We start from the raw sequence: 14467 nt of genomic DNA, 5'->3' as shown, positions 1-14467 counted from the left end.
GATTTATGTATAACATATCACATTGGTTATTTTTATGTAGATATTTATAGTAAAATATGTGATTTTAATATAAACTTGTTAATACATACATTTTTATGTAATGTGTATTCTTTTTAACATGTAAAATATGTTAGATACGTGTTTTACACTTGTGCTGACCCAGTGTTACTGTTTCCCAACGAACCAGGGTGCCTCCAGCTGTTGCAAAACCACAACACCCAGCATGCCCTGACAGCCAAAGGCTGTCCGGGCATGCTGGGAGCTGTAGTTTTGCAACAGCTGGAGGCACCCTGGTTAATTGGGAAACGCTGCGCTAACCTATTTCTGTTTTTTCTTTTTTCAAATGTCCCTCTCCCTTTATAGAACTAGTTTAGTAGGTAAATGAAATGCATAGTTAATTGCCGTGGGAAATTTTTTTATTTACAAAACCACACACATAATTTGATAATTGCCTTTTAGAATGTTTGTGGCTTTATCAAGAAATATTCACAGGACAATTAACTATGTATTTCATTAAACTACTGACCATTCAATGAATCAGTGAAGGGAGAGGGAAATTTAAAAAAGAAAAAACAGAAATAGGTTAGCGTAGTGTTTCCCAACAAACCAAAGTGCCTTTAGCTGTTGCAAAACTACAACTCCCAGCATGCCCAGACAGCCTTTGGCATGCTGGGTGTTTTAGTTTTGCAACAGTTGAAGGCACCCTGGTTCGTTGGGAAACAAACACTGGGTTAGGGCAAGTGTAAAACACGTATCTAACATATTTTACAAATAAAAAAAAATACACAGTACATAAAAATGTAGGTATTAAGAAGAAGTATATATTGAAATCACATATTTTACTATAAATATCTACATAAAAAAAAATTATAAAATTAACCAACATGACATGTTATACAACATGTCACATTATACATAAATCACTCGTCAATTGTCATTCAAGCAGCATTCATTCAAACTTATATTATGTATTAATAAATCACATAAAATTAAACATTATCTTACCTGTCTTCCAATGTTCCGATCTCTGCAGCTCCCTTCTTTTCCTGCACCCGCTCTCGATAATGGTCCCCTGCTTCTAAATAAAAAAAGAATTTCATTAGCAAAAAAATAAAATTCGTTTCTCACAATTCCCTACAACATCTTTCTTTTTCGTTGTACCCCGGCAAAAGGGCGAAAAAGTAAGGAAACTATGTTAAATGAAAAATTAATACGATACTCCGAATACCGAATATATCCGAAAAATCAAACCCCAGAAAAAACTGAATTTTACCAGAACGGAAAATATATAAAATGAAAATTTTCCTCGTGCACATGTCTACTGAATACACCCCTATAGGGTGATTTCACAAGCATCAAAAACTCATGAGATACATGCCGATTTGTTGCAAATTCACCAAATATTTCTTCCCTATACAGAGAAAGTGGTGAAATCAATCCCAAATCCACAACACACTGATCGGCTGTGGCTGTAAAATTTTTTCTTCATCTAAATCAAAAGTATTTATTTGTTTATATATTTTTTTTTCTCACTGAAATTTGGCCACCTTTAATACTGCTGCCCCTAGGCTCAGGCTCACAAGTGACTGATGGCAAATACAGTCCTGCCTGTCTCCTTTCTTTTATTGAAATAACATGCACATTTAGGGTACGCTCCCACCTGGCGTATACGCAGCGTTTTTTTCACGCTGTGCAAAATCTGCAGCAGCAGCGGGAAATACACTGCATATCCCTCGCTCACCATACACACAAGGCTTTCCGGCGGCAGCCCTATGTGTGCAGTGAGTTTTGGAGGCGGGGCTGTGTGCCAGCACGACTGACGCGCGGCTCCGCCTCCAAGACTCACTACACACATATGGCTGCCGCCGGAAAGCCTTGTGTGTATGTTTTTGCTGCGTATACGCCAGGTGGGAATGTACCCTCAACGTGCATGTTTATAGAGGGTTAGGTCTATGGCTAGCTTAGTTTTCATTTACATTTCTTTATTGTTCCCTGCATGTCTCTGTTGTAAGAAAACAAAATGTATTGAGGGACATTCTGATAGGGATACTTTTATTATATATTTTTTATTAATGATTTTTCTTGTGCATGACCATAGGTTAAAGCCCCACTGTTTGGAAATGCAGGTTGCAAAACTAGCAGGCGTAACATGAGCATAAAAGCTGTGCCATCCCATTCTTGCTGCATTCTTACGTTACCTCTGGGTAAATGCTGAGGAAACATTCTCAGGCTCATCATACCCATATTCACCCAGATGTTAGACTGCTGTTGGCGAGTCACAGGCTGTTGTCTCAGGAAAAGCAGATAGCGTGGAAAGAGTTCCAGTTCTGGAAGGTTTGTTTTGCTGTTTTTGATGACCTGGAAAAAAGGCAGAAAGTCAAGTAAACTTTAATGTATTTCTAAGTACAAGTTCGTAAGCCTGAATAAAGCAAAATTAAGCAAAAATAAAAACCATAAAACATAAGCACATACTCCTCACTAATGGTTGATGTACACTACATTACTGTAACAATAAAAGGGGGACTGAGATTGTTGTGAGATCCTGTGTGTGTGTGCTCAGAACTCCAGCACAGCCGGCTCAGAATATCACTATGCATGCCCAGGATCTCACAGCAGGCATCAGGGATAGGTCAGGAAGGGGTACCAGTGAACCAAGGGGCTAGGGAATGCTGAGTGCACCAAAGACCTAATTTATATATAAGCCACTCGGGAACAGTGCCACGTAGGAAAATAAGGTAAAGACCATTGTGATCAGCTGTACCAGCAGGTAAGTGCGGGTGATGCTGGTGTTAGTTTCCCTTTAAGGTGCACCTCCAATTATAAAAAAAAAGTAATAAAATAGTAAGAAGAGAAGAAACTATGTAACATAAAGAAAACACTAAACATGTACAGGAGAATGTTTTTTTCACCATAATAAGAACAATCAGTTATTAACTGTAGTGTGTTCAGAATAGTGACAGCACATCATCAGTACACAGAGGGATCAGTACTGGAGCAGAAAAGGCCCACAGGCACAATACCCATAGCCGGCAACAGTTTGTTTTTTAGTTAAATTGGAGAACCCCTTTAATTAACAGAGTCTCACAATTTTTTCAAAAATACATGCTTTCCCCCTCACCAAGGTTTGCAATTCTACTGCCACACAATTCATCAAAAATAATTCTGCAATTAAAAGCTTAAACAAGAAAAGTGTAAGTCAGTATTGTGAGTCTATTCCTCCTGAAAAATACACAGTACAGGATGAGATAGTAAATCCATTAAATCCAGAGCAGGAGAGGTTTGCTATAAGGATTTGCTCCTACTCTGGACAGTTCCTGAGACAGACAGAGGTGTCAGTAGAGAGCACTGTGTCAGACAGAAAAGAACAACTCAACTTCAGTAGCTGATAAGTACTGGAAGGATTAAGATGTTTTAATAGAAGTTATTTACAAATCTGTTTAACTTTCTGGAGCCAGTTCATATGAAAAAAAATTGTACTCCGCTAGAAATGTTTTTTTTTATTTTTTATTTTTTATCAACTGGTGCCAGAAGGTTAAACAAATGTGTACATTAATATACTTGCAGATGTGTAGGAAAAAGTCGGCCATTCACCGGTCTTCTTGTTTCAGCAAATTTCTTCCCCCCCCATTACCATTTATGACTTCTCCCTGGGAAACACGGTTGTGAGTATGTGCTTAATAAAATAAATTAGCTAAAACAAGAAGACCGGTGAGTGGCCGACTTTTTCCTACACATCTGCAAATATATCTGGATTTACCTTCTTTATGGTCAGAGCACCAGCTGCTTCTTATGTGTATGCCGCTATAGTGCTTACAACCCAGGGATCGCAAACTAAGCTGTGCCAAACTGCTTCTCTTTATCTATTGAAATGTGTATATTACTTCTATTAAAAAATCTTAATCCTACTATTACTTATAAGCTTCTGTATGCTGCACAGAAAGTTATTTTCTTTTTGAATTTCCTTTCTGTCTGACCACGGTGCTCTCAGCTGACACCTCTGTCCATTTTAAGAACTGCCCAAATCCCCATAGCAAACCTCTCCTGCTCTTGACAGTTCCTGACATGGACAGAGGTGTCAGCAGAGAGCAAAGTGGTCAGACAGAAAGGAAATTCTAAAAGAAAAGAACTTCATTTGCAGCATACAGCAACTGATAAGTACTGGAAGGATAAAGTTTTTTTTTTTAATAGAAGTAATTTACAAATCTGTTTTTACTTTCTGTCATCAGTTGATTTAAAAATGTTTTCCAGTGGAGTACCACTTTAAGGTTGATATAAAGCATTGCTAATATCCCAATGCTCACTCCAATCTACTGTGACAAAAATAACAATGTTAAAGAAGGCTGGCCAGTTTTTTTTTAAATAAAAAAAATGATTCATATCCTAGCAGGTAATGAAAATTCATGTCATTTTCCCACTTGTCAAGTATTTTAATTTTTCATGAAGTAGAAATTTCATGACAATTATTTGTGCAAATGATGTGCTTTATGATGACGATTCTATCTTGTGACTGCTTCCTCTGACATGAATGCATTTTTTCTTGCATCTCTGAGTTTTATAAAGGTTTGAATGTAATCTTCTGAAAGCACAACCTTCAATAGAAACAAGAAACCTTTAAAACCTTTTAACAACAGTCACATGACACAAATGACAATGACTACTTACTGGTCGAGGTAAGGACAAGTTTGCTCCATACCAGTGATAAAGTGCTCGCCACACTGGCTCTGGGACAATTTCATAATCTTTCCCACGAAGCAGAGATGGACTTTGTTTTAAGCGTCCTCCTTCCAGTGTTAAGGAGGGTACCTAGAGGAAACAAAGAAATTGTCACTAAACTAAGGTTGTGTTAAACGCTAAAAGATTGGTTCATTAAATTGTACAAACACATCATCCACATCATGTGCCCTTATAGTCTTTTCAGTTATTTCTGTGGTATACGGGACCAGTTTTCTCAGTGGAGACTTTTCCACCGACCTCACAAGTGCCCTGACCTGCCATCCTGACCTATCAGCCACCACTTCACTCAGAGACCATGGCCAAACATTCTGCAAGTGTTCATTAAAAGATTGCAGAGAACCTAGACATTCACTTGCCAGCAGCGCTGTGGATGACAGGCTCCACTTCCCAAGCGTGGCCACTCCATAACTAGCTCATGGTCTGCGCACAAAGTCCAGCAGTGAAGATAAAAGAATATCACCTCTAGCTCCCACGTCTATCTGACCAGTGCAGTGCATCTAAGCTTAAAGCTCTCCTTTAACATGCATACCTCTGTAAGCGGAATGGTTTATGCCATCAACAAACAACTGCTCTAAACAGTTTAACAAATCATTTACAAAACTAACAGCAGAAATTCCTGCATTGTTCTCAGGTGACTGGAAAACGGCTGAAGACTCTGACTTTGTCACCGTATGGAGTGACTGTGAATTTTTAAATTACATTCCTAAACTAGACACAGAGATCTTAGAAACATAGAATGTGTCAGCAGATGAGAACCATTTGTCCCATCTAGTCTGCCCAATAATCTGAATCCTATCAATAGTCCCTGGCCCTATCTTATATGAAGGATAGCCTTATGCTTATCCCATGCATGTTTAAACTCCTTCACTGTATTGAAGTGACCACTTCTGCAGGAAGGCTATTCCATGCATCTACTACTCTCTCAGTAAAGTAATACTTCCTGATATTACTGCATAAACCTTTGCCCCTCTAATTTAAAACTATGTCCTCTTGTAGTAGTTTTTCTTCTTTTAAATATGCTCTCCTCCTTTACAGTGTTTATTCCCTTTATGCATTTAAAAGTCTCTATCATATCCCCTGTGTCTCTTCTTTCTTCCAAGCTTTACATGTTAAGGTTCTTTAACCTTTCCTGGTAAGTTTTATCCTGCAATCCATGTACTAGTTTAGTAGCTCTTCTCTGAACTCTCTCTAGAGTATCTACCGTATTTATTGGCGTATAACACGCACTTTTTAGGCTAAAATTTTTAGCTTAAAGTCTAACCGTGTTATACGCCGATAAGACGCTGCAGTTCAATGATTTAAAGTGTGCGCTTTAAATCAATGAACTGCAACGGCTTTGCAGGTGCAGAGACCTGCCGTCGCTGCCGGCTTCTCTGCCCTTGCCTGTCCTAGGGTCTAGAGCCCTGCTGCCGGCCCTTCTCTCCCCCTGGCTATTGGTGACGCTGCCCGTTTTCTCCCCCTGGCTATCGGTGCTGCTGCCCGTTCTCTCCCCCTGGCTATCGGTGCCGCTGCCCCATTGCCGGCGCCAATAGCCAGGGGGAGAGAAGCAGCCCCGGCAATGGGGCAGCGGCGCCGACAGATCGGGGAAGAGAAAAGGCAGCAGCACCCATTGCCGGCGCCGCTGCCCCATTGCCTCCCCCATCCCCGGTTGTATAATTACCTGTTGCCGGGGTCGGGTCCGCGTTGCTTCAGGCCTCCGGTGTGAGTCCCCTGCGTCGTTGCTATGCGCTGCGAGACGCAATTACGTCACTCGTCATTGCGCCGCACAGTGCATAGCAACGACCCATGGGACGCACACTGGAGGCCTGAAGCAGCGCGGACCTGATAGTATACAAGCGGGGATGGGGGAGGCAACGGGGCAGCGGCGCCAGCAATGGGTGCCGCTGCCCCTTCTCTCCCCCTGGCTATCGGCGCCACTGCCCCATTGCCGGCGCCGCTTCTCTCCCCCTGGCTATCGGCGCCGGCAATGGGGTGCAGGCACCAATAGTCAGGGGGAGAGAACGGGCAGCGGCGCAGATAATCAGGGGGAGAGAACGGGCAGCGGCGCAGATAGCCAGCGGGAGAGAAGCGGCGGCAGCAGGGCTCTAGACCCCAGGAAAGGCAGGGGGAGAGAAGCGGGCAGCGACGGCCTCTCTCCCCCTGCCTTCCTGGGGGTGTATCGGGGTATACGCATGAACACACACGCACCCTCATTTTACCAAGGATAAATACGGTATATCCTTTTGGCGATACGGCCTAGAGTACTGCGCACAATAGTCCAAGTGAGGTCTCACCAGTGTTCTGTACAGCGGCATGAGCACTCCTCTCTTTCTACTGCTTATACCTCTCCCTATACGTCCAAGCATTCTGCTAGCGTTTCTTGCTGCTCTATTACATTGTCTTCCTACCTTTAAGTCTTCTGAAATAATTACTCCTAATTCCTTTTCCTCAGATACTGAGGTCAGGACTGTGTCAAATATTCAATATTCTGCCTGAAGGTTTTTACACCCCAGGTGCATTATCTTGCACTTGTCCACATTAAATTTCAGTTGCCAGAGTTGTGACCATTGTTCTAGTTTGCCTAAATCCTTTTCTATTTGGCGGATCCCTCCAGGAATATAAACCCTGTTACATATCTTTATGTCATCAGCAAAAAGACATACCTTACCATCGAGACCTTTTGCAATATCACTAATGAAGATATTAAACAAAATGGTTCTCAATACAGATCCCTTAGGTACCCCACTGGTGACAAGATCTTGCTCTGAATATACTCCATTGACTACAACCCTCTGTTGTCTGTCACTCAGCCACTGCCTAATCCACTCAACAATATGGGAGTCCAAGCTCAATGACTGTAGTTTATTGATAAGTCTTCTATGTGGGACAGTGTAAAAAGCCTTACTAAAATCTAGATATGCGATCTTCACAACTGACATTTGCTTCAGGAGTCCGGCAGATACAATGAAGCCTCACCAAAAGACCAAGGTGTGGAAATTAAATAAAAAAAATAAAATACTACTGTCCAAGGGACAAAAAAAGGAGCACAATCTACTGTCCCTCATGACACTCCACTTGTCATGCCCTTTAGTTTTTTCCTCCTCGCCCTATAATAGCCATAACTCTTAGTTTTTCCATCTACAGACTCATATGAGGGCTTGTTTTCTGCAGGACAGATTGTACTTTGTAATAATGACACTTTTTATTTTTCCATAACATATGCTCCGAAACACAAAAAAAAATATTGGTGAGGTGAAATTGAAAAAAAAAAAGAAAAAAGATAATTTAACTTTTTTTTTACACCATGTACCTAGTGGTCAAACTTACATCTTGTTTTGATACTTTAGATAAGCCTGATGACAGCAATACCAAATTTGTGTCGTTTCCGTCATGTTTTACTAATTTTAAAAAGATTATAAACTTTAAATTATTTTTGTAATTGCCATTTTCTGACCCTTATTTTTTTTTTTTTCGTATGACAGGCTGTATGATGGCTAATTTTTTTGTGCCGTATTCTGTTGTTAGTATCGATATTTTTTTCTGGGATGTGATGTTTTAATAAATGCAATTCTGGGGTTTCGTATTTTTTTTACATTTACGTCATTTACTGTACAGGATATATAATGGTATATTGTAATAGTTCGGACAATTACGCACGCAGTGACACCAAATATGTTTATTTTATTATGTTTACATATATTTTTATATAGGGATCTGCGGCAGTGCGGTCACTAAAATGGATGACAGGATCGCCCGCAGTACTGCCGCGGGGATCCGATCGTCCAGAACTGCGGATGGAGGTCCCCTCACCTGCCTCCGCCACCTTTCTCGGGTCTTCTGCTCAGAACAGAAGATAACCGATAATACTGATCAGTGCTATGCCCTATGCATAGCACTGTTCAGTATCTGCAATCAAGTGATTGCAATAAATGGTCCCCTATGTGGACATAAAAAGTGTCAAATAAAAAAAGAGTTTAAAAAAGTTTGAATAATTCCGTCCTCAAAAATGTATATTGTCCCATTTTACCCCCAAAAAGTGTAAACAAAAAAATGTAACACATTTGGTTTCGCCGCGCGTGTAAATACTTTTTTTGTCAAATCATATTCCAAAAAATTTAATAAAAAATGTACTAAAAAAGTCACTAAAAGTTTTACATACACAAAAGTGAGCCCTCATACCGCCACTTATAAGGAAAAATGAAAAAGTTACAGGTTGTCAAAATCGAGGGATTTTAAATGTACTAATTTGGTTAAAAAGTTAGAGATATTTTTAAAATGGTACAATAATAGAAAAGCACATAATCATGGGTATCATTTTAATCGTATCGACCAACAAAAGAAAACCCAATTTTTACCGTAAATTGTACAGTGTGAAAACGAAACCTTCCAAAATTAGCAAAATTGCAGTTTTCTTATAAATTATCCCACACAAATAGTATTTTGTTGGTTGCGCCATACATTTTATGGTAAAATAAGTGATGTCATTACAAAGGACAAATGTTCGCGCAAACGTGGTCAAAAAACAAGCCCTCAAACTTGTCTGTGGATAAAAATATAAAAAAAAGTTATGAATTTTAGAAGGCGAGTCCTTAAGAACCAAATGGGTCATTAAAGGGGTACTCCGGTGCTTACCCATCTTATCCCCTATCCAAAGGATAGGGGATAAGATGCCTGATCGCGGGAGTCCCGCAGCTGGGGATGCCCGTGATCATGCACGCGGCACCCCGTTTGTAATCAGTCCCCGGAGCGTGTTCGCTCCGGGTCTGATTACGGTCGACCACAGGGCCGGCGGCGTGTGACGTCACGCTCCGCCCCTCAATGCAAGCCTACGGGAGGGGGCGTGGTAGCTACCCCCATCGTATTACAAAATATTTTTTATGCACACTGCTTCTGACTAGCAGGTTAATCAAGGAGGAGTAAGGGGTGAGGGCACAAGAAGTAGTGGCATCTTACAAAGGTTGGCACATTCGTAACTGTCTGTGCACCTAACTTTGAAATCTGTGCTAGCTATGAGCTAGAATGGATTTCAACTGTAAGTTAGACAAATTTTCAGGTGTCAATTATAGCAAATGTGCCAGGCTGTGTGAGGCAACACCCGCTTCCAACCTTTAATAATGACAAGAGCAAAGTCAAGCAGCTGAAAAGTCACAAATACTTGTGCAAATGAGACGAGCAGTTTACAAGATATATATTACATTTTTCTCAGACTTTGTCAAAATCCAAAATAGGATGTTATAAGACAGGTATGTATGATGGGTTTGTCTTGTTTTGATTCCCTTAGATTTGCTTAGGCTTTGCTTATTCTATAATATTCTTCCATAATTGTTTGCTCTAGTTATTGCCTCTGTCTGTCTAGACTATGTTTATCTAGATCTCTCAAGAGAACAAAGCAGCCATTCAGTTATTGCAATCCTCCAGGTACTATTATATTAGATATCTATTCTATTATATGATATCTGCCATATCATTCAGGAATTGTAAGACTGCAAGTCCAATGTAGGATATACATGCTAACCTGTCAAACAAGCCATGAACAGGTATACCTGTAAAATGTATTAAAGGGGTACTTTCAAATCAACTGATTTTTTTTATTTTTTTTAATCAACTGGTGCCAGAAAGTTAAACAGATTTGTAAATTACTTCTATTAAAAAATCTTAATTCTTCCAGTAATTATCAACTGCTGTATGCTACAGAGGACGTTCTTTTCTTTTTGAATTTCCTTTCTATCTGGCCACCGTGCTCTCTGCTGACACCTCTGTCCATGTCAGGAACTGGCCAAAGCAGTTTAACTTTCCGGCACTAGTTGATTTAAATATTGAAATATGAAATATGTTTTTCAGCGGAGTACCCCTTAAAGTTCTATGCAGGTTCTAGTAAAAATGTTTTTTTTTTTGTGTTACTATGAGTTTAAAGCATACCTGTACTTTTAAAAGATTTTTAAAAGCCTGCATTACATTAACCCATCTGAGTGGTGACAAGATGATATTAAGTGCTCATTTTTCCTACGGTGCTCCAATAAGCCCCTCCGTTGTGCACAACTATTTCTCTCTATTTTAGAGGGTAGGACCAGGGCTGGCTGTTTGCAAGCATGACTCACACATTGACTTCCTCTCCTTTACTTGTCTGGCAAATCAAAATGACAGCACACACTCCCCTCTATTGCATCATTTGTTGGGGGGGGGGGGGGTATTTATGTAGTATACTATACATAGCATTAAGAACAGTTTTTCCTAACCAGTGTGCCTTTGGGCCTGAAGGGTGGAAAGTTGTTTGAATTGTGCCTCAACTGTGCACCTTTATCAATAAATCCTACAGAGAACTATCAGTTACATGTAAAATACAACTCACCTTTACATTCTCTTGCGTTATCAGTGGTTGGTTGTCAATGGCTCCAGGTTTCTGTGGGTTAAGCTGCATTAATATGCTACCATTGGAACCACTCAAACACTGGTTATTGTTATCTGAAGTGTTATGCTGGCGTGCAAAGCAAATGTCTGCACCTGGCGTGCTGGAGTAAAGGAAAGCTGAAATACATAGAAGAATGCTACAGGTTATCTCTATATAATTAAAAATGTCACATTTTCATAAAAAATGTAAATTGGCCAAATAAGATAACTATGAAGTTTATGTTTATGCACAGCAAATTATCTGCTGCAATTTTATGATGAGTAGCCAAAGAGATGGTAAACTAAAATCAACTTGGGTTAGTGCTCAAGCTTTGCAATGTACACAATGAAATGTTGACACCTTAGAGGAGCTACAGGGGAGTAAGGGTAAAGTGCCAAGTAAAACCCACATACATGTAAGCTATGCTATCCTGTAAAATCATCCAGGATGGCTAACTAATCTTCCGAATAAAGTCCTTAATGGCAAAGTGAATACAGTTAAAAATAATTTACAGAAGACAGGATAGGCAATAAATGTCCTTTTTGTATTATCAAATCAAGATTCATAAAGTATAAAATCAGAATACTGAGCAATGTGGATTCAGCTCACCCCCTTGCCTCCTCTGCGTCCCGGACTGGGATACGCCAATCCCCACTTGAATATGTAACAACAAAAGTGAAGTCCAGCACAGATACAGAGCATACATGTCTTTATTTACAGGATACGGACATGTACAAAAGGTGACGCGTTTCGGCCACTGTATGTAGCCTTAGTCATAATGTCATACATAATGTTTATGTATGACTAAGGCTATATACAGTGGCAGAAACGAGTCACCTTTTGTACATGTCCGTATCCTGTGAATAAAGAAATGTATGCTCTGTATCTGGACTACTCTTCACAAAGAATCAGAATACGCATACATTTATTATACGAAATATTCAACCTGAACCGCCAAACTTTTGGCTGTTTAAAACCAAGAAACAATGCAGGAGATCTTTGGCTGCTCCTTCCCTCAGCAACAAAACGAATAAATAAAACTTTAGCTACCTCCTCCATCCTGTTCTGGTCCCCAGTTGCTATCCTCCTCCTGTAAGAAATCTTGACACTTAAGCCTGGTGTGATGTCGAGGCCCTGAGTGTCATTCAACTGCTTGGCCAATCACTTGTCATGGCTATGTCCCGCCATGGCCAATGAATGACACTGTGGGCCCTGACGTTACTCTGTGTACAAGCACCACAATTTCTGACAGAAAGAGTCAATGAAGAAGACGATGCAGCAACATGCACTTTCGGAAGAAGTCAAACTGTAGGAGGAAGCGGGATACTCAGGGCATTGTTTTGCTGAGAAAAACTGCCTCAACATACTGAGAGTTTATGAAGTACTAGCTGAGTACCCGGTTTGCCCGGTTTTTCCTTCCTCATCCTTGTTGGGGAGGAAAATCAACAAAGGAGGAAGCTTTTGACTTCATATCCCATCCCCATGTATTGTTGTCATATCCCAACCCAATATCCCGTCCTCATACCCCGACCTCCTATCCAGTCCTCCTATCCCCACCTCCTCCTATCCCGTCATCCTCCTATCCCGATCTCATATCCCGACCATCCCATCCTCCTATCTTGACGTCCTATCTCGACCTCCCATCCCGTCCTCATATCCCGACCTGTAATATGTGTACCAGGTATTGAAATATCTCCAGCCGTACAGAAGTTATGTGAGAACATACATTTCCCATTGATTTGCATGGGACTTTAAACAAAAACCCCGACCCTCACAAATGGAGGTAGTTGAGGGTTAAATTAACTATCCTATATTTTAAGTGGACATAAGTAACATGTGACCAAGTATTATCGAAATATCTCCAGACGTTTGGAAGTTATGCAGTAACATATTTCCCATAGACTTGTATGGGACTTTAAACAAAAACCCAGACCCTGGCAAATGGGGGCGATTAAGGGTTAAATTACCAAGCCTATGTTTGTTGTAGACATATAAGTAACGTGTGCAATGATTCATGTTAATATCTCTAGCGCTTGGACGTTTTGTGGAACATACATACACACATACATGCACACATATACACACACACACACACTGAGTTTTATATACACATATATATATATATATATATATATATATATATATATATATATATACTAGCTGAGTACCCGGCGTTGCCCGGTTTTTCCTTCCTAATCCTTGTTGGGAAGGAAAATAAACAAAGGAGGAAGCTTTTGACTTCATATTCCCTCCTCATATATTGTTGTCATACCCCAACCCCCTATCCTGTCCTCCTATCCCGACTTTCTATCCCGATCTCCTATCAAGACCTCCTATCTCGTCCTCCTATCCCGATCTCCTATTCCATCCTCCTATCCCCTCCTCCTATCCCCTCCTCCTATCCCCTCCTCCTATCCCATCCTCCTATCCCATCCTCCTATCCCATCCTCCTATCCCTATCCCGACCTCCTATCCCTAACCTCCTATCCCTATCCCGACCTCCTCTCCCGACCTCCTCTCCCGACCTCCAATCCATCTATCCCAACCTCCTATCCCATCCTCATATCCCCTGCTGCTATCTCGACCTCCTATCCTGACCTTCTATCCCAATCTCCTATCCTGTCCTCCTATCCAGTCCATCTATCCCGTCCTCCTATCCCGTCCTCCTATCCCGTCCTCCTATCCCGTCCTCCTATCCCGTCCTCCTATCCCGTCCTCCTATCCCGACCTCCTATCCCGACCTCCTATCCCGACCCGTAATATGTGTACCAGGTATTGAAATATCTCCAGCTGGACGGAAGTTATGTGGGAACATACATTTCCCATTGATTTGCATGGGACTTTAAACAAAAGCCCTGACCCTCACAAATGGGGGTAGTTAAGGGTTAAATTAACTATCCTATATTTTAAGTGGACATATAAGTAACATGTGACCAAGTATTATCGAAATATCTCCAGCTGTTTGGAATTCATGCAGTAACATATATTTCCCATTGACTTGTATGGGACTTTAAACATAAAACCCGCCCCTGGCAAATCGGGGTTGGTAAGGGTTAAATCACCTATCCTATGTTTGTTGTTGACATATAAGCAACGTGTGCCTAGTTTCATGTTAATATCTTTAGCCGTTTAGACGTGATGCTGGAACATACACACATACATACACACATACATACACACACGTTGAGTTTTATATATATATATATATATATATATATATATATATATATAGATATATATAGATAGATTTGGTGATTTAGTAACTCAACTCCAAGCTCCAGCACACCAACAGAAATCACCACTCTCTACTTTGCTGTGTGGCTGTTCTGGTAGCTCTGGTAAATAACTTGCCTAAGCCCCGTTGTA

General features: G+C 40.7%; 1 protein-coding gene across 4 annotated transcripts in view; it reads right to left on the bottom strand.

Moving 5' to 3' along the window:
- USP32 (ubiquitin specific peptidase 32) overlaps positions 1–14467 on the bottom strand; it is a 252360-nt gene that overhangs the window by 66251 nt on the left and 171642 nt on the right. For 3 of the 4 annotated variants that reach the window (XM_056556716.1, XM_056556713.1, XM_056556714.1), the window contains exons 14-16: positions 11063–11238; positions 4663–4803; positions 2199–2358 (exon numbers count right to left, since the gene is read on the bottom strand). In XM_056556716.1, the coding sequence (XP_056412691.1) occupies positions 2199–2358; positions 4663–4803; positions 11063–11238 (477 nt within the window). The remainder of the gene's footprint in view (positions 1–2198; positions 2359–4662; positions 4804–11062; positions 11239–14467) is intronic. The other variant, XM_056556715.1, reaches the window with a different exon arrangement.

The sequence above is a fragment of the Hyla sarda genome, chromosome 2, assembly GCF_029499605.1.
Source record: "Hyla sarda isolate aHylSar1 chromosome 2, aHylSar1.hap1, whole genome shotgun sequence".
NCBI classification, from domain to species: domain Eukaryota; kingdom Metazoa; phylum Chordata; class Amphibia; order Anura; family Hylidae; genus Hyla; species Hyla sarda.
Note: the sequence above shows the minus strand (reverse complement) of the source record. Positions and strands in the feature narration are given on the sequence as shown.